General features: G+C 44.7%; 1 protein-coding gene across 3 annotated transcripts in view; it reads left to right on the top strand.

Moving 5' to 3' along the window:
- The window catches only part of LOC147020375 (uncharacterized), an 87,966-nt gene that overhangs the window by 1,183 nt on the left and 66,376 nt on the right, over positions 1-20,407 (top strand). The window contains exon 2 of one of the 3 annotated variants that reach the window (XM_085895709.1): positions 13,762-13,888. The exons of the other annotated variants lie outside the window; for them this stretch is intronic. Coding sequence (XP_085751835.1) covers positions 13,787-13,888 — 102 coding nt within the window. The 5' untranslated portion in view covers positions 13,762-13,786. The remainder of the gene's footprint in view (positions 1-13,761; positions 13,889-20,407) is intronic. 3 annotated transcript variants of the gene reach the window in all.

Genomic DNA, 20,407 nt, shown 5'->3' with positions numbered 1-20,407 from the left:
AGTGAGGGAGAGGGTTGGTGGGATGAGGAGGAGGGAGGATTAATGGGATGAGGAGCAGGGAGGATTAATGGGATGAGGGAGAGAGAGGGTTGGTGTGGTGAGGGAGAGGGAGAGTTAGATGGGTGAGATAGGGAGAGTGTTGGTGGGATGAGGGAGATGGAGGCTTGGTGGGGTGAGCGACAGGGAGGATTGGTTGGGTGAGGGAGTGAAAGGGTTGGAGGGGTGAGGGAGTGGGAGGGTTGGTGGGGTGATGGAGAGGGAGGGTTGGTGGGATGAGAGGGAGAGGGTTGGTGGGGTGAAGAAGGGAAAGGGTTGGCAGAGTGAGGGAGGGAGGGAGGACAAGGGTTGTTGGGGTGAGGGAGGGAGGACAATGGTTGTAGGGGTGAGGGAGGGAGGGAAAGAGTTGGTGGGGTGACAGAGGGAAAGGGTTGGTGGGGTGAGAGAAGGAGAGAGGGAAAGGTTTGGTGGGGTGAGGGAGGGAGATGATTGGTGGGGCGAGGGAGGGACATGGTTGGTGGGGTGAGGGAGGCTTGGTGGGGGTGAGGAAGAGGGAGGACTGGTTGGGCGAGGGGAGGGAGCGTTGATGGGATGAGGGAGAGAGAGGTTTGGTGTAGTGAGGGAGATGGAGGATTGGTGGGGTGAGGGAGAGGGAGGATTGGTGGGGTGAGGGAGAGGGAGGATTGGTGGGTGAGGGAGAGGAAGGATGGTAGGATGAGGGAGGGAGAGGGTTGGTGGGATGAGGGAGATGGAGGATTGGTGGAGTGAGGGAGAGGAAGGGTTGGTGGGGTGAGGAAGGGAAAGGTTGGTGGGGTGAGGAAGGGAAAGGTTGGTGGGGTGAGGGAGGACAAGGATTGGTAGGGTGAGGGAGGGAAAGGGTTGGTGGGATGAGAAGAGGTAGGGAGAGGAAGATTTGTTTGGAAGCTGAGGGGTGGTTTGGTGTGGTGGGAAAGATTTGAGGATAGCAAATGTATGAACCCTTTATAGTTGCACAATTAAAATTGGATTACAAAATTTCCCTACCTGGGAAATGACCCCTCTCAGACCTGAGACCTCCAACCTCCCAGAACCCCATGCTCCCTCCCAGAACCCACACCCCTTCGGTCGGTTTGCTACCTTGCACCGCAGATACTTTCCATCAACTGCTTTTCTTCTCTCAATGTTGGCAACTATGAAAATGGCTAAGTCCACACGGAGTGGGTTCGGGACGATTAGCATTTTGCACATACAGCACCTCTCATTTGGTGTGGTGATCACTCGGGCTCAAACCACAATTTTGGTGGTGGGTGTGAGGTCGCATCGCCAGCTCAGACGTTCTTCCGAAGCATGATGGTGCCTGCCTCGGTGACTTCCTTAATACACATCGTTAAAAGCAAACACTAACAGTTGTTTTTTCCTAATGTTGCAGGATTCCCAGAATTACTCGGATGAAGACCCTTGTATTCATAAATTAGTTTTTAAAGATAAAATAGTCAGAAACAGACGGCGACCTCGATCACTCCCCAAAAAACCTGTTTCGCGTTTGAAGCAAAAACATGTTCACTGCCTATGTTCAAATATTATACATAGATCCTGGTTATATAGATCGGGTAGGCCTATAACCAACTGGACTTCCCAGAAGCCTGAAGAATGAGGCCTATAATGTTACAAACGACCATGATGTGATCTGCTCCAACGTTTCGATATTTGATGATCATTTTCACAGACCCATGGGTGTTTTTACAATGAAGGGAAAAGTTATAGGGATAGGGCATAGTGATTGTGAGAGCCTCCATTCTGGTAGTGGAGGGGGGGGGGGGAGATTGTCATGATTCATAGACCAAGCTGTGAAGTTGTGTTGTTCTCAAAGTTTTATTCTGAGGGCTCTTTTCAGGATCGTCAATGAGCTCTGGAAAATCCTCTTTATCTCTTTGCTGATGACTCCATCCTCTGTAATACCATCTGTCATCCCTCAGACCGGCAAGCAGCAGCTTCTTCACTCACTGGAGATCTGGATAAAATCACAAACTGGACCAACACGTGGAACATGTCTTTCAATCCAGACAAATCTCACACTCTCACTATGTCTCTTGGAAAGGACCGTTTTGAACCCCCCCCATCCCCCCAACCACTTTCTCAACAATCCTTTGGAAGAAGTCCTTTCTTTCAAGCTTCTGGGTCTCACTATCTGCCAAGACCTTTCCTGGGAAAGTCACATTTCCAACCTCGCCTCCAAAGCCAGTCCCCGACTGGGCATCCTATGTCATGCAAAGTCCTTCCTCGGCCCACCTGAGCTCCTGACCACATTCAAAGCTTTCGTCCGCAGCCTGATAGAATACTGCTCTCCCCTCTGGGGTGGTGCTCCTGCCTCTCACCTTTCTCGGCTTCATGCAGTGGAAACCAAGGCATTTAGGATCATTGGTATCTCCCGCAATGAAGCTGATTCTTTGGGCCTCTCACTCTCTCACTGTAGGCAGGTCAGTGGTCTTTCTGTCTTCTACCGTCTCCTCTGCAGTCTCACCCCCCTACTCTGTCTGCGATATGTCCCCCCCCCCCCGATTTTTCCACAGGGCGCCTCAGGTCCGCCAGAAACCTCCTTCTACTGAAACTACAAAAATCAAGAATCACTGCTCACCTTCACTATTTTATTCCTTTTTTTTCCCACCTTTGGAATAAACTCCCTCACTCTCTTCAAATCTCATTCTTCCTTCCAGGCCTTCAAAACAGCTGTTCACCACCACCTCTCATGGTCTCCCCATCCAAAACCTCGATCTTTTCTATCCCCGTTAATCCACCTCAAACCCATCTCCTTCAAATTCCCAGCTTTCCTTCCTGAAAGTCTCTGTAATGTCCATCTTGTATACCCCATGTACACCACCCAATCCCTCTCCCTTCCACAGATGAAATGTTTCTGTTCCCCGCTGTTTTGTCCTTCCCTCTCCCGCCCCTCTTGTCTCATGCTCACCTTGCTGTGCGTTATGCGTTCACTCTCATACGAGCCTTGACAATGAAAACAAAAAAAAGCCCCGGACAGCTTCCAACTACAGTTTGTTTGTATTAATATTCCCAGGGAAGTTTTTCATGATCTCTCTGCAGTTCTTCTTCATCATTCCCATTGTTTCAATGATCACCGGTACAATTTTGGTGCTCTTCAGATTCCAGGATCTTTCCACTTAATTTTTGAGGTCTTGATATTTGTTAATTTTCTTTATTTCTGTGCTGTTGAGGCCAAAATTACTGGGTGCTCATACCACAATTATCAATTATACTTTTTTTTTATCCCTAAGTGCCATATTCGGTCGCAATGCTTTATGTTCTGTGTTCGTGCTCGATGGGATCATCAGGTCGTATGTGAGCATTACTTCCTTGTTCTCAATTATCACTTTTGGTTCATGTTTCCATGAGTTTTCTGGGACTGGGATATTGAAATTTTTGCAGATGTGCCAGTGGATTACTCTACAACCCTGTTGTGCCTCTGTGTGTACAGTTGTTCTGATGTGAGTTTTTTTTTTTTTTTTACATCCTGATAGAAGGTGGCTTGTGCTCTCTGTTTCTACCTTGCAGAACCTACACTTGTCTGTTTGACTCAGTCCTGCAATTTTCTTAGAACCATTCATGTCGTGTCCCTGGTCTTGGGCATTTCTAATGATTTGTTCTCCATCCCAGTTGAGCTGACCTCTTCTTAACCATTCCAATGAGCCTCCTTTGTTTATGCACAATCTGTCCAACTCTTTTTTTTTTTTTCTTAACATCTTCCTGCTCTTTTGTCATTCTCCCATTTGTTGGTGTATATCTCTTGATATATCGCTTTATGTTTTTCTTTCGCATTTCTTGCTATCATTGGGGCTGTATTTGCTGCTGATTCGGTGTCATGTGTTCCATCTTCCACTTGTCTTTGGAAATGTTTTTGTGAGGTGGATTAGGGATACCTTCTCTGGCTTGCTATATTCGTGTTTGCATGCAAATTGGATTTCATAGTCTGTTGAATTTTTCACGTATTCAGCCAGTCCGACAGGTGTCATTCTGTGCACTTGGTTGAGTTCCATCAGGCCGCGACCTCATTCTCCTCTCGGCAGGTACATTCTCGGGATGCAATGATTTTTGTCGAACATTTTCTGGATGGTGAGGAGTTTCCTTGTTTTTATATCTAGTTTAATTTGTTGATTTCCATTTGTGACCAGTTCATTTTTCCACAGCTGCATTGGAATACTGGTGTTACGAATTGGTTGATTGCTTTGATTTTGTTTTTTGGGGTAAGGAATGTTTCTCGGATCAGCCTCGTTCTACACAAGTATTCTTTGGCAATTGTTTTGTGCATTTGTTTGTGACATATTTGTTGGCCCTCTTTTACCCCAAGGTATTTGTATAATGATTCCTTGTCTCGATCCTATATTGTTGTATCCAAGTGGATTTTTTTTTTTTTAATGTCGTTTGTTTTTGTTGATTTACCCTGTACAAATGTGCACTTGCCATACTTATCTTGGCCAAATTCCATTTGAATGTAGTTGGAGCACCCTATCACTAATTTCAGTTGTTCAACCAATTTTTCATCATTTGGTGCAAATAGTTTTAGATCATCCATGTACAGTACATGTGTCACCTTTCTTGTCTCTTTGGAAGTTCTCTTGGTGGACATAAGGGTGCACCCGTGTCCTTGCTCATTAATGAGGTTGCTCAGTTGGTCCAGGGCTAGCAAAACAGGAGGGGCAAAGGCTATCACCATGGAAGATCCCAAGACATATCTTCACTCTTTGTATTTCGATCTTTCCTTCTGAGTGTTGCAGTATCAATGCGGTGTTCCATAGCTCCATTGCTTTCTCAGTCGGTTTGATTATTTGGGGGTTGATGTTGTACAGATGCATGCATTGTATCATCCATGAATGTGGAACACTGTCAAAAGCTTTGTTGTCATCTATCCAGGCTGTGGACAATTTGTTTCTTCTGGTTTTACAGTTTCCCCCTGGTGTGTGCCCCGGTTAGAATAGGTACACCGTATCCCTGCGTGTCGTAAGAGGCGACTAAAAGGGTTGGCGTCAGGAAGGGCATCCGGCCATAAAAACATCGCCTCAAAAGGAAACCATGATGAGTACAACTGATGGGCAGGGTAAAGCCCGGAGTACCCCGTGGGGGTCCTCAGCCCCTCTCATTAAAACTCAAGGTGGGGAACCCGATCGAAGCAAGGGAGGAAATTTTTCCATTTATGATGACCAATCGTCTGATGCCCCACGTGGAGATCGGTTTCTAAGGTTTGGTACATGGAATGTAGGGACAATGACAGGGAGATCTGAAGAAGTGGTTGAAACATTGGTCAGAAGAGTGGACATATGTTGTGTGCAGGAGACACGATAGAAAGGAAGTGGTGTGAGAATGGTGAAGGGAAGGCAGGGGCAGAAGTACAAGTTTATGTGGCAAGGGTGCCCGGAAGGCGTGCATGGTGTTGGTGTCATGTTTTCTGAGGAGTTTGTAGACAGTGTAGTGAGTGTGACGTGAGTGAGTGAAAGGTTGATGATGGTGAGAATCGTGATCGGAAATCTCTTGGTGAACGTCATCTCGGGATATGTCCCCGCAGGTCGGTCGAAGCGATGAAGAGAAGAACATGTTCTGGTGTGCGATGGAGAAGTTGATGGAAAATGTGAAATATGCGGAAGTTGTTGTGGTTGGAGGAGACGTGAATGGACATGTGGGAAGGAGTCCAGATGGTTTTGAGGGAGTCCATGGGGGTTATGGATATGGTGTGAGAAATGGAGAAGGTGAAAGGATCTTGGAGTTTGCTGATGGAGCTGATTTGTTGATTTGTAATACTCTATTCCAGAAAGCGGATAATAAGCTTATTACATACACGTCAGGTGGGTCGACGACAACCATTGACTACCTGATGGTGCGTCAGCAAGATAGGGGAAACCTCCAGGACACAAAGGTGATCCCAGGGGAGGAGACTGTTTCGCAGCACCACCTGGTTGTCTGCGATATAAGGGTGAAAGGTGTGAGGAGAATTCAGTGGGTGAAGTACCAACCGAGGATGAAGGTGTGGAGGTTGAAAGAGGCGACAGTGAAGGAAGCATGAAGAGAGAGGCTGAGTATGGTTGAGGATGATGTGGTTGAGCTTGAAAGTGGTTGGATGTCAATGAAAGATAGTCTATTGGGAGCCGTTGGTGAGGTATGTGGATGGACAAAAAGACGACTGAGGCACTCGGAAACATGGTGGTGGGGTGATGAAGTTGGAAAGACAATTGGAGAGAAGAGGAGGAAGTTCAAGGAATGGCAAAAGGCGAAGGGTACGGTGGAAGAAGAGGCAGCACATGAAAGTTATAAGGAAGCCAAGAAGGCTGCAAAGAAAGAGGTAGCAAAGGCACAGGAGGCCCATAGGAAAATGTTCGGAGAACGCTTGGATTCGGAGGAGGGTAAGAGAGCGGTATTCAGGATTGCAAAGCAGATAGCGAGAGAGATTTGATGTGACGAGGGTGAGTTGCTTGAAGGATGAAGTGGGACAAATCGTTGTGTACTCAGATGGAATTAAAGGAAGATGGAAGAGATATATGGAAAGGCTGTTGAATGTAGAAAATGAAAGGGATAGCAACATCGAGAGTAACCTGGTTTTAGGACCAGCAGAGAAGATAACTGAGAAGGAAGTTGAGGAAGCTATAAGAGCAATGAAGAGTAGAAAAGCAGGAGGGCTGACGGGAGTTGTGGGAGATATGTTGAAGGCAGCGGGAAGTTGGGGTGTGAAGAGAATGACAGAGATCTGTAATCTGGTGGTGAAAGAAGGCCACATTCCAGTGGATTGGGAACAGAGTACCCTCGTCCCTCTGTACAAGGGGAGAAGGTGACCCTCTGGACTGTGGCTCCTATAGAGCAATAAAGCTATTGGAGCATGGAATGAAGGTATTGGAAACGGTGTTGGAGAAGAGGATAAGGAAGAAGGTAAAGATTGACGAAATGCAGTTTGAATTTATGCCAGGAAGAGGAACGGCAGATGCGATTTTTTTTTTTATTGTAAGGCAGTTGCAGGAGAAGTACATGGAGAAGAGGAAGAAGTTGTTCTTTGGGTTTGTTGATTTGGAGAACGCATTTGATCGGGTTCCACGTGAGGTAATGACATGGGCATTGAGGAAGTTAGGAGTGGAGGAATGGTTGATCAGAGTAGTGATGGCCATGTACGAGAGAGCACGCACAGCTGTAAGGACGAAGGATGGGAACAGTGGTGAGTTTGAGGTGAGGGTAGGAGTGCACCAGGGGTCGGTACTAAGTCCACTTCTATTTGTAGTTGTGATGGAGGTGCTGGCTCGGAGGGTAAAGGAGGGTTTACCGTGGGAGCTGCTGTATGCAGATGATCTGGTGTTGATTGCAGAGAGTATGGATGGACTGAAGGAGAAGATGAACAAGTGGAAGGAATGTATGGAGGCAAAAGGTTTGAAGGTGAATATCGGAAAGACAAAGGTGATGGCAAGTGGTAAAGCATGTGGTGAGGTGGAAAGGACTGGGAAGTGGCCTTGTGCTGTGTGCAGGAACGGTGTCAGAGTGAATTCCATTCAGTGTACAATGTGTGCTGAATGGGTTCATCGAAAATGTAGTGGGGTGAGAGGGACATTAACCAGTGTGGCAGCTACATTCAAGTGTAAGGTGTGCATCGAGGGAGCAGCAGATGAAGGAATTGTTGATTTGGATCTTGAAGATGGTGTGAAGCTGGAAGGTGTGAAAACATTTTGCTATCTCGGAGACATGCTGAATGGAAAAGGTGGATCAGACTCTTCGACGGTTGCTGGAGTGAGATGTGCATGGAAGAAGTTTCGGGAACTGAGTGGCGTGCTGACGACTGTCGTTGAAGCTGAAGGGAAAGGTGTATGCTACATGTGTGAGGAGTATGATGATTTATGGGAGTGAGACATGGGTACTGAACATGGAGCAGCAACAAAAGCTGGAAAGGGTCAAGATGCGAATGGTTCGGTGGATGTGTGGAGTATCATTGAGAGAGGAAGACAAATGATGACTTGTGGAAGATTATGGGAATAGAGTCTGTGATGGATGTTGTGAAGAGAAACAGGTTGAGATGGTTGGGTCATGTGTTGAGGAAGGATAAAAGTGACTGGGTGAGAGGAGTGTTGGAAATGAGTGTAGTTGGAAGTAGAGGACGGGGAAGACCGAGAAAAACTTGGCTAAAGGTGGTGGAAGAGGAAATGTGGGCAAGAGGATTAAGAAGGGGAGATGCAGAAAATAGGTTAAAGTGGAGATGATTGTCATAGGGCCCGCAAGGCTAACCCCTGCTTTAGCAGGGAAAATGGCCTTTAAGTGTGTGTGTGTGTGTGTGTGTGTGTGTGTGTGTGTGTGTGTGTGTGTGTGTGTGTGTGTGTGTGTGTGTGTGTGTGTGTGTGTGTGTGTGTGTGTGTGTGTGTGTGTGTGTGTGGTTTTACAGTTTTTGAGTATGGTCTTTTTTAGTAGTGGCTGATCTATTGTTCAATAGCATCCTCTTTACATTCCTTCTGTTCTGCCTCTCGACCTCCTTCTTGTGTTAGGTGTTGGTACATAATTTCTGTAAGGATTCTCAGAAGTTTGTATGTTATTTGTACTGGTGTGTGTCTGTGTGTTTTGCCATTTTTCTCAGATTGGCAAACGGATCTTCGGCAAATTTTCAGAGGTTCATCAGTGAGTGCTCTGCAGTGTTAGGCAAATAATTTTTTTTTTAATTTTGAAAAAAAGTTGGATTTTTTTTTTTATCCCTCTAAAAGTGCCTGTCTTTGCAGCAAAATGAAAGGTAATATTGAATGATCCCTGACCTCATTCCTTCCTGGGTGTGGGGAGGTGTTTATTGGCCTCCACAAAAAATGGACCGGGTAACATTGGTCATCTCTGCTCGAATTGTATAAAGTAATGGGTAGTATGCCCTTCACAGCAGATAACTTCAGGTCTGTTGACTTTGGAGGCCAAGGACACTGAAGCACAAGACAATATTTAATCTGAATCTGGACCAATAAAGCGGCATTATATGCCATAGGTTAGTTCAACTTCTGGGCATTGTGCCTCGGAATTCTGTCCAGTCAATCGTGGAGGTTGTCTTTTGATGTTACTACTGCTGATTTCACTGTCATTGAATTCCATGGAACTGTACACATACCTGGTCTCTGCATTGTGCGATGATTCACTTTTCAGAGAACTGGCAAAAGTGGCTGTTGTGAGATTGTCCATGAATCAGAACTAAAGGCCCTGCCACACCTTGACGATTTAGCCAACGTATGCCTGACGTATGCAAAATTGGGCTAAAATGCCGGCACACGTCGAATACATTCTTGGTATGTTTGTACATGTGAAGAGCACGCTGGCATACGTCGTAGTACGCTGGCATACATCGTAGAATGCTGGCATACGTCGTAGTATGCTGGCAAACGTAGTACGCTGGCAAACGTCGTAGTTCGCCGAGCTGTTCGACAAATTTTCCATGCTTGAAATTTTTCGACGTATGCCAGCGTATGACTCACACGTTCCGCATAACACGAGCATAAGTTGTAGGCACATGACGCGATCTTTGACACACGTCGACACACGTTACTTGTAAGTTAGGCCTAGGTCACATTTGCTCTACGGCGAGGATACGGCGGCGAGGATACGCCCTCTGAATTGACAGAAACGTGCGGCGGCCGCAGAGAAACTGAGGTGGCCTCAGGGAGGCCCTACGCCGTTTGGCTATATTTTACAGGCCGTAGGGTCGCCGTTGAATTATAGCGCTGAGTTATAACTTTTTTTCATTTCTACGTTCACCGTAGCAATTCGACAAGCCGAGCTATAATGTAGATGTGTTCCATGTCGACCATACGTCAGGCGTACGGTGGGCTTGCATTATTTGTGTGGCTGCCGTAAGCTCTTCTCAATGTAAAATGAATTTTCCCAACCCCCAAAAAATTACGGTGGCCACACTATTTCCACGGTCGCCATACGGTGGCCTTGCGGTCTGTGTGACTACCTGTGGGCAACGCAGAGTCGAAGCACGGTTCCCCTACGCCCGCCGTGCACCTACGTACTTCCTCCGTGGCAGTCTGCGTCGACCGTGCGCCCACCGTGCGCTACCGCTAGAGATCGGAGTATAGGTGTTTGCCTATACCTAGTGCCCCCAGAATCCCAATTTAATTCATTCCAGGAGGCTGTTCGGATTGCAAAAAGTTCGGATTCCAAAAATATTTTCCCAATAAGAAATAATGGAGTGAATTAATCCGTTCGTGGACCCAAAGAAAACCCACTTTCAAGACACTGTAAACTGAAATTACCCATGTTTAAGATAAAATAAGATGAGTAAATGACCTTCGGTGGCGGTGTATTGTATGTAAACTGGTACAATCACCACATCCAAAAGTCCACACAGGCTCGAGCTCCGTCCTGGGTTCCGATTGCTCGCGCACTCTGCGAGAGCGCTGCCCCCAAGGCAGCTCATCAAGCATGATGCCCGCAGAACCACAATCACTTTCATCAAACGCATCGGGCTGACGTAATCATGGATATTCCAAATTACAACTGGTTTTGCTGTGAAATTCAATCCTTGCCCGACAGTCCGTCACACCACGTGGTCGGATTGCTTTTTTGTTTTTAATTAAAACACAAGATGATTAAAAAAACAAACATCACAAATGAAGGTGAAAACACGAGGTAGGGCCGTGTCATATTTGGCTCGGCGGTCGGAGGGTCTACAAAATGTACGGGCACGAGAAATTATAAAGCGGCCGCAGTATTTCCACGGTCACAATGTAGCAGTCACATATGTTTTTAGCAGCGTCTCACGTAGCGAATGCTGCTCATAGAGAGCTCGGCGTTGTTGTTGTTGTTGTTGTTGTTGTTCGCCGTCTTCTTCTTCTGACAAAACTTTAATCTCTCGGACTCGGCTCTTGTATATACAAGATCCGGATCGCCTTAAATACTGAGCATATGTACACATCCTCACATAGACGGTGCCTTTTGAGAGCGTCTATCATGAACTTTTAAATATATTCGGACATTTGCTTTAAAGTTTCGAAAAGCTGACGTTAAGATTTAAAGATTATTCCATTTATCGTATTGTAATTTCGTAAATACATTATATATTTTGTAAATACACGATATATCGAAAATATGTAAATACATTATGATGGGTTTCGCTATTGGCTTAATGAAGGCACGTGACGAAATATCGGAAGTTGTTGTTGTTGTTTTTTTTTAGCTGACAAAACTTTTAGGTTTTAGACGCTGCTCTTGGACACATTTGTCCTTGTTATTTTTTGGGTAGCCGCATGGCGTATTTATAAATTGTGGAGACCGAAAACATGGGTGTGCCGTACGGTCTTTGATTTCATGTCGCACGGTGACCTTAGGGCGTTCCTGTGGCGGCCATAGAATTTTGAAGGTAGACGCAAGGTGCCCGCAAGGCGACCGCAGGGGGGGACCCTTAGCCGAACTTGCGGCCAGACGGACGGAAACGAATGGGTTAAAAAGTATATATATATATATATATATATATATATATATATATATATATATATATATATATATATATATATATATATATATATATATATATATATATTTTTTACCAGTTCTTTTGTTTCGGCTTGTCGAATTTCTACTGCGAATGTAGAAATGAAAAAAGTTATAATTCCACGGCAACCCTACGGCCTGTAAAATATAGCCATACGGCATAGGGCCACCCTGAGGCCACCTCAGAAACTCTGCGGCTGCCGCACGTTTCTGTCAATTTAGAGGGCGTATGGCCGCCATATCCTCGCCGTAGAGCAAATGTGACTGAGGCCTAAAGTATCGATTGACACATGAGAGATGCTTTCACGAGGACTTCCACCGACGAACTGAATGAACAAAGCGCGAATATGCGGGTCGAACAGGTGGGGGAGACACGTGAACAAACATGAACGCTATGTTGTGTTCGGTTTTTTAAAATGTATTAGGTTTTTAGGGCAAAATTTTCTCGAAAAAATTGTTCGGATTCCAATTTGTTCAAACAATGGGGTGTTCAGATTGTGGAGGCACCACAGTATATTATAGTTATAGTATATTCAGTTATATATACTGGTATATTTTTATTTCAGTAAAAAAAAGAACTGGTATATATACCCACTCGTTACCATCCGTCTGGCCGCACGGTCGCCTTGCGGGCACCTTTCGTCTGCCTTGAAAATTATATGGCCGCCGCAGCGACGCCCTAATGTCACCGTGCGACATCAAATCAAAGACCGTTCGGCACCCCCACGTTTTCGGTCTCCACAATTTATAAATACGCCGTGCGGCTCCCCGAAAAATGAAAACATACGTGACTGCTACATTGTGTGACCGTGGAAATACTGTGGCAGCCGTATGATTGCTCGTGGCCGCAGATTTTTGAGACCCCATGGCCGCCGTGGCAAATGTGACCTAGGCCTTACTCGTAAGTCGAAACACGTCGAGGTAATGTTTAGCGTACTCGAAACTTATTTCTAACCTATGAGTAACATGTTTTAGGCACATTATGTGATTGTTGACACACGTCGACACACGTTGCTTGTAAGGTATTCATAAGTCGAAACACGTCAAGGTAGTGGTTAGCGTCAGTGTTCCAGACTCCCTGTTTTTTTATTTTATTATTATTTTTTTCTTCGTTATGACAGTCATGTTGACACTTCGATTTCTAAAGTGGTTATAATATAATATAATTAATAGGCTGCCACTCAACGATTAAAATCATAACCGTCATACCGAAGAAAAAAAAACCAGGGAGTCTGGAACACTGACGCTAACCATTACCTTGACGTGTTTGACTTATGAGTACCGTACAAGTAACGTATGTCGACGTGTGTCAACGATTGCGTAGCGTGCCTACAACTTGTGCCAGCATATTCTGAATGTATGTCATACATTGAGTACGTCGAGAAATTTTCAACATGCTGAAAATTTCTCGACATATGCCAGCATGCTCTTAACGTATACAAAACTTTCCCATAACGTATTCGACGTGTGCCAGCTTGGTTCGGCAAATTTTTCATACGTCGGCATATGCTGGCTGAAACGTCAAGGTGTGACAGTGGCTTCACACTTAGATGTCTAGTGCGGTTATGATTTGAATCGCCTACGCCACGTGATCGTCGGCGATACGCTGCCGCGCTATGCATAAGTTAGATTATCGTTGGGCATAGGTTGTGAACGCCAACAACATGCTCAGCATTCGTTGGTATAAGTTATCTATATGTGATTAAAACGTTCTGTGAACATTACTAATACGTTATGCATACGTCCAACACGTTATTATACGCCCAAAAATAAAAAAAAACATCAATAGTTCGGCGTACGCCAGCGTTTTACACACATTTTGATATGTTGCCATACGCTGGCTAAAACGTCAAGGTGTGACCGCGGCTTTCGACATGTTTTGCCATGGGATTGGTGGTAAATCAACTGAGGAAATGACTTCACCAATCTTGATTTCAGGCGGTCATTCCTGTAAAAAAAAACCCCATGAAACTGCATTATTTCACAATAATATTTCAGTATGTAAATCACTTCGTTAAATGGACAACCCAAAACTCACCTCAAAAATAAGTCAATTCCATTATGCTGTTTCATTCACGCGGTAAACATCAGCAGAAGCATAGTGAGTCGGTGAACTCTAGATTGCAATGATTTTCGTTTAAATCACCTTTTGGTGAAACACCTTGTAAGCTTCTGCATGGAGTGTGCTGTCAAACAAAGTGAAAAATGATTAGTCAATCATAATATATCTATACCATAAAAGGTTCCGTGCATCAGTGTGTGCGTCCGTCTGAGTTACACCCATTGGTTGGACAGTTCGCCTGACTCCACCCACAGTCGGATGAGGAAGGTGGGGGGAGAGCAAAGATGGGACAGAGTTGGAAGGGAGAGGTGGAGGCTTGGAGGTGGGGGAGGACTTTTGATGCGGGGAGGAGGTGGAGGGGTAAGTTGTCAGAATTGCATGTCTATGTTTACTCAGAGTACAAATGTAACTCGCCACAGGTGTGTGTGTGTGTGTGTGTGTGTGTGTGTGTGTGTGTGTGTGTGTGTGTGTGTGTGTGTGTGTGTGTGTGTGCGTGTATGCGTGCGTGCGTGCGTGTGTGCGTGCGTGCGCGTGTCTGTGTGTGTTTCACTGTAGGGGGTGATGCAATTACCCTTTGGGTCATGCGCTCATTATTATTTAAGAGGCAGCACTTATAAGAATAAAAGACAAGTAGAAACTCTTAAATTTCGAAATTAAAGGTGATTGATGCACTTGGATGTGTGGAGATGTGATATATATATACAGATGTTTGGTATGACAGAACTTTAATATGGCTACAAACAACCACGACATAATAGTGACCGAAGCTTTTCGTGCTGCACTCTTCAGGGTAAAAATCGGAGCAAGTGAAGGAGGAAGTGAAGGCATGTGCTTTATACGCAGGTCTCAATAAGGTAGATGCTGATTGGTTCAACCGTAATGACGTCACAGTTAATCCGAACCACCATTGGTCGGCTCATCATCTTCACCTCGAGCTCCCATTGGCTGGAGCAGAGATTGTCGATGATTGACGTTTGCAACCACATCCTGGAGAGAGGGGTTTCCCCAAAGGTCCATTCACCATTTGTTACCGTACTTCCCTTGATCTTTCCATGCTGAAAGAGACACAGAGATCGTACAAATTCCTCTTGGCGACATAACATTGGATCAATGGGAAGGAGGAAGGTTGCTTCCAACACACGTAAATGAAACGAGCTCTGACCTCAGCTCAATATCCTGAACATATCTGCATTGTACTGGTCTGCACAGATCGGGTTGGCAACCAGGTGCTGTGCAATAGCAGATGAAGCAGGTACAGTGGCCGGAGGTTGCTGGATATTTCTGCATGCTCGCACTGGTTGTTTTCTAACCCTCAGAGTCTTTCTTCGAATCGCCAAGGGGACGTGTTGTTTGATCGGATCAGCCAATCTTAGTGTTGTACGGCCCACGTACCGAGCTTCACATCGGCACTTAAACTCATAAATAATTTTGCTGGTTTGTGAGGTGGGTAGCACATCCTAGTTGACTGACGTCAGCAAATGGCGAGAGGTAAAGATTATTCGGGTTTGCACAGCCAGAAACGTGTTGGACACAATATGTTTGATTTGTACTTCAAACCTTCGTGATAATTGCCCTTTCCAGGGCATCCGAATATAGATTGGACATTTGTCCGGACCAATCTTCTGATTTTTTTGTTGCGTTTAGAAACTTGTGTATGTATCTCTTAACTATATGCTTCGGATAACTATTCTCACCAAGTATATTCATGATTTTGTCAATTTCAGCAGGAAGATTACAAGGTGAACAAATCCTCTGTGCTCTCTTGACCAGGATATTTATCAAGGCAATTTTGTTTCTTGTGGAGGTGTCGGAGTCCCACCGAGAATACTGCCCTGTGAAAGTCGGCTTCCGGTAGACGGATATTGTGAAACCAAGATTGGATCTATCAACCAACACGTCCAAAAACGGAAACGTGTTTGACGATTCCAGCTTCATGCTAAAGTTCAGCGCTGGATGGAGAGTGTCGAGCCATGCCTGAAAATTGTCACGTGCCGTCCGAGACTCAAACAAAGCAACAATGTCATCAACATACCGATAGTATTCGATGGGGGTAATCGACCCCTTGCGGACCAGTCAGTTTCTGCATTTCATGATAGCCCACAAATATATTTGCAAGGGCTGGGCCAAATGGAGGACCCATGGCCACACAGTCCGTTTGAACATACATCATGTTGTTAAAACTGAATTCCACCTCCCTTGTTGCTGTGTTCATTAATTCAATGAAGATGTGCTCCAAGATCATTGGTTGTTCCAGTTCGGTGTGGTACAGCAAATGTGCGCATATTTCAATTGGCTCCGTCAATGGGACATTCGTGAACAAGCTTTTAATATCAAAGGATGCCATGATGTTGTCCTCACTTGTCGGTGTTTTAGCTCTAATTGATTCTGCAGATGTGAAGGAATCCTTAACCACGAAATGAGAAAGTGAATCCAATACTGGTTGCAGTACCTCTCCCAACCACTTGGCAAGTTCATGTTGTGCTGATCGCACCATGGACAGTATGGGTCTTGGAGGGATATTCTCCTTTTGAATCTTCGGCAGGCCGTACATTCTTGGATGTTGGGCTCCAACAGGTTTAGTTCAGTCATACACCTCCTTTGATAGTTCTCCACGTTTGAGAAGCTGCAACAGTCTTTTGATGATCTGACCTTCCACCTGAGGCATTCAATCATGTTCCTCAACACCATCCAGATATTTAAATTTGGTTTCATCTTTCAGGATGTCCTTCATCTTGTCGCTGGAATCAATCTTATTCATGATTACCACTCCAGTGCGTTTATCCGGTTTACAGATGTGAATGGCAGCATTCCTCCTCAATCCTTGTATTGCCAAGAGAACATCAAATTGCATGTGAAAATCCACGACGTCATTCGGGATTCCACAGTACGCATGTGTGAGGTCCGATAGTCTTGCCCTCAGCACCTGGTCTGCTTCGTTTGACACAGCCTGATGTGTTGATAGTTGAGCATACAGAAGTTTAAACTCGGCAAAAATGTCTTCCCTCTTGATATTCTGGTTGGGAATGCCGACGATAAAACCATGCGCCAAAGCGAACTTTTCCGTGTCAGACAGCTTATAGTCCGATTTATTGTGTACATTCTGGGATGAATCTTCGATCAGAGAACCGAATTGTTTCACCTTCATCCACTCGATTGTAAGATCATATTTCTTCTGCGCCACCATCTCTGCACGTTTGTCAATTGCTGCAATGTATCTACATAACCGGATTGTGTCACACAGCGACATGAAACCCATGCTTCGTTCCAGGTATTGCGTCGAACGCAACATAGCGCGGACCGTGTGCGATTCAAGCACCCAATCTCATCCAGAATAAACATCAGCTCCACTGTAGTGCTGTGCTTCATTTTAGAACTGATAATGTGCTTTGTGATAATGCCTGGGACCACGTTGTGCCGCAGACAAGCCAAGAGAAACCTCTCAGATAACTTTCCTGTACGACACTTACCATTAAGCCGAACCAAGCCATTAAGCTGCTCAACCCTGACATTGTGAGTACTGTCGTTTAAGATAAATAAACAGATGTTTGGTACAACAGAACTTTAATATGGATACAAAGAAACATGACATAATAGTGACTGAAGCTTTTCGTGCTGCACTCTTCAGGGTAAAAATCACAGCAAGTGAAGGAGGAAGTGAAGGTGTGTGCGTTATACGCAGTGTGGCTTTATACGGAGTGGTAATCATGAATAAGATTGATTACATTGACAAGATGATGGACATCCTGAAAGATGAAACCAAATTTAAATATCTGGACAGTGTCAAGGAACATGATCGCACGCCTCAGGTGGAAGGTCAGATCGTCAAACGACTGTTGCAGCTTCTCAAACGTGGAGAACTGTCAAAGGAGGTGGATGACAGAATTGAACCTGTTGGAGCACAACGTCCAATAATGTACGGCATGCCGAACGTTCACAAGGAGAATATCCCTCCAAGACCCATACTGTCCATTGTGCGATCATCGCAACATTAACTTGTCAAGTGGTTGGGAGAGGTATGCAACCAGTATTGGATTCACTTTCTCATTTCCTGGTTAAGGATTCCTTCACATCTGCAGAATCAATTAGAGCTAAAACACCGACAAGTGAGCACATCATGGCATCCTTTGATATTAAAAGCTTGTTCACGAATGTACCAGTGATGGAGACGATTGAGATATGCGCACATTTTGCTTGTCACACCGATCTGGATCAACCGATCATTTCGGAACGCGTCTTCGTGGAATTAATGAACACAGCAACAAGGGAGGTGAAATTCAGTTTTAACAAGATGATGTATGTTCAAACGGATGGTGTGGCCATGTGTTATCCATTAGGCCCAGCTCTTGCAAATATCTTCGTAGGCTAACATGAAATGCAGAAACTGACTGGTCGGCAAGGGGTCCATTCCCCCATTATATACTATGGGTATGCTGATGACATTCTTGCTTTGTTTGAGTCTCAGATGGCATGTGACAATTTCCAGGCATGGCTCAACACTCCATCCAGTGCTGAAGTTTACCATGGAGCTAGAATCATCAAACACATTACCGTTTTTGGACGTGTTGGTTGATAGATCCAACCTTGGCTTCACAATATCCGTCAACCGGAAGCAGACTTTCACAGGGCAGTATACTCGGTGGGACTCGTACAGCTCCAGATGAAACAAAATTGCCTTGATCAATATCCTAGTTAACAGAGCACAGAGGATTGGTTCACCTTGTAATCTTCCTGCTGAAATTGACAAAATCATGAATATACTTGGTGAGAATAGTTATCCGAAGCATATAGTTAAGAGATACATACACAAGTTTCTAAACGCAACAAAAAAATCAGAAGATTGGTCCGGACAAATGTCCAATCTATATTCGGATGCCCTGGAAAGGGCAATTATCACGAAGGTTTGAAGTACAAATCAAACATATTGTGTCCAACACGTTTCTGGCTGTGCAACCCTGAATAATCTTCACCTCTCGCCGTTTGCTGACGTCGGTAACAAGGATGTGCTACCCACCTCACAAACCAGCAATGTTATTTATGAGTTTAAGTGCCGATGTGAAGCTCGGTACGTGGGTCGCACAACACTAAGATTGGCTGATCGGATCAAACAACACGTCCCCTTGGCGATTCGAAGAAAGATTGTGAGGGTTAGAAAACAACCAGTTTGAGCATGTAGAAATATCCAGCAACTACCGGCTACTGTACCTGCTTCATCTGCCATTGCACAGCACCTGGTTGCCAACCCTATCTGTGCAGACCAGTACAATGCAGATATGTTCAGGATATTGAGCCGAGGTCGGAGCTCGTTTCATTTACGTATGTTGGAAGCAACCTTCATCCTGACCACCGATACAATATTATGTCGTCAAAAGGAATTTGTACGATCTCTGTGTCTCTTTCAGCATGAAAAGATCAAGGGAAGTACGGTTAAAGATTGTGAATGGACCCTTGGGGAATCCCATTCCCCCTCTCTCCAGGATGTGGTGGCAAACGTCAATCATCGACGAACTCTGCTCCAGCCAATGGGAGCTCGAGGTGAAGATGATGAGCCGACCAATGGCCGTTCGGATTAACCGTGACGTCATTACGGTTGAACCAATCAGCATCGACCTTTTTGAGACCTGCATATAAAGCAGGTGCCTTCACTTCCTCCTTCACTTGCTGCGATTTTTACCCTGAAGAGTGCAGCACGAAAAGCTTCTGTCACTATTATGTCGTGTTTGTTTGTATCCATATATATATATATATATATATATATATATATATATATATATACCTATTCCACAATGATTCATTGGCAAAGCATTACCTACCTTTCACGGCTCACAGATTAATGAGCACCCTTTGGTTGCTTCGTGAGATATTTGCTAAGTTCCAGGAAACACATCCTGTGTTATCCAACTTCAGATGTAACACAGCCACTCGCCAATAGGTAAATCAAGATGTTGTCTTCCTTTTTGTCTGTGGCAGCTTTTAACAATTAACCTGAAGAATCATAGTCAATCATAATAATCAGAATCATTATAATAGATAAACTATAATCATATATTTACTTGGTGAGAGAACAGATAGTATAGGTGAGGGGCAAAGGGCTTTGTAATTAGGAGCATGGAGCGATGAAACATCATCCATACATACTCGCGGTGATTGTTTCTGCTTGAGTCAGCATATCCCATTCCGGCCCAGGTCGTCAATTTTTTTTCAATGCATTCTTCCTTGCAAATTATGCATGTTCTTTGAAGAATGTACAACTTTGCTGACAGCAAAAAACCTGATTGAAGGTTCTTCTTGTGAGAGGATTGGTGTTTGAGGGTTGTGGACCAGCTGACAACTCTGAAGTTCCTTTCTTTGCTCGACTGCAATGTTTCTGTCTACTATGAAGCATTTTTTTTAAATCGGTGAAAAGCTGTTAATAGGTATCATGATATCCGGCACCACTGGGTGTATTTGTCAAGTCAACGCCAGTATGACTCCCATAATGAGACTTTCCTATCTCACCACATTCACCATCCAACTCCATCCATTTAGACAAATATTCACGGTACTTATTCCACTGAATCTGTGTGAAGGTACGAATACCTTGTTTCTTAACAGATGAAATGTGCACGACACACAATCAGGGAGATTTTTTGGCACTTTTTCTGTGGGCACTGTTGCAATACATGCCCTTCATGGAGGTAGCCATTGCTGAATAAATATGGCGCTTGTTGTCAAAATTTTGCCTGATGATTGGCTGGGTGTTATTACTATTACACTGTGCAACCAACTCACTGCCCTCATGAGTGGCTACACTATAAGAAAATAGTTCTGAACATTAATGACGATTATTTGGTGTTGGACACAATTCAGGATGCAAACTTTTTATATTGATGTGAAAATATG

Source organism: Eptatretus burgeri, chromosome 9 (genome assembly GCF_056783735.1).
Source record: "Eptatretus burgeri isolate ZD-2024b chromosome 9, Ebu_testis_v1, whole genome shotgun sequence".
Taxonomy (NCBI): Eukaryota; Metazoa; Chordata; class Myxini; order Myxiniformes; family Myxinidae; genus Eptatretus; species Eptatretus burgeri.
The sequence above is the reverse complement of the archived record's forward strand: the minus strand, read 5'-3'. Positions and strand labels throughout refer to the sequence as shown.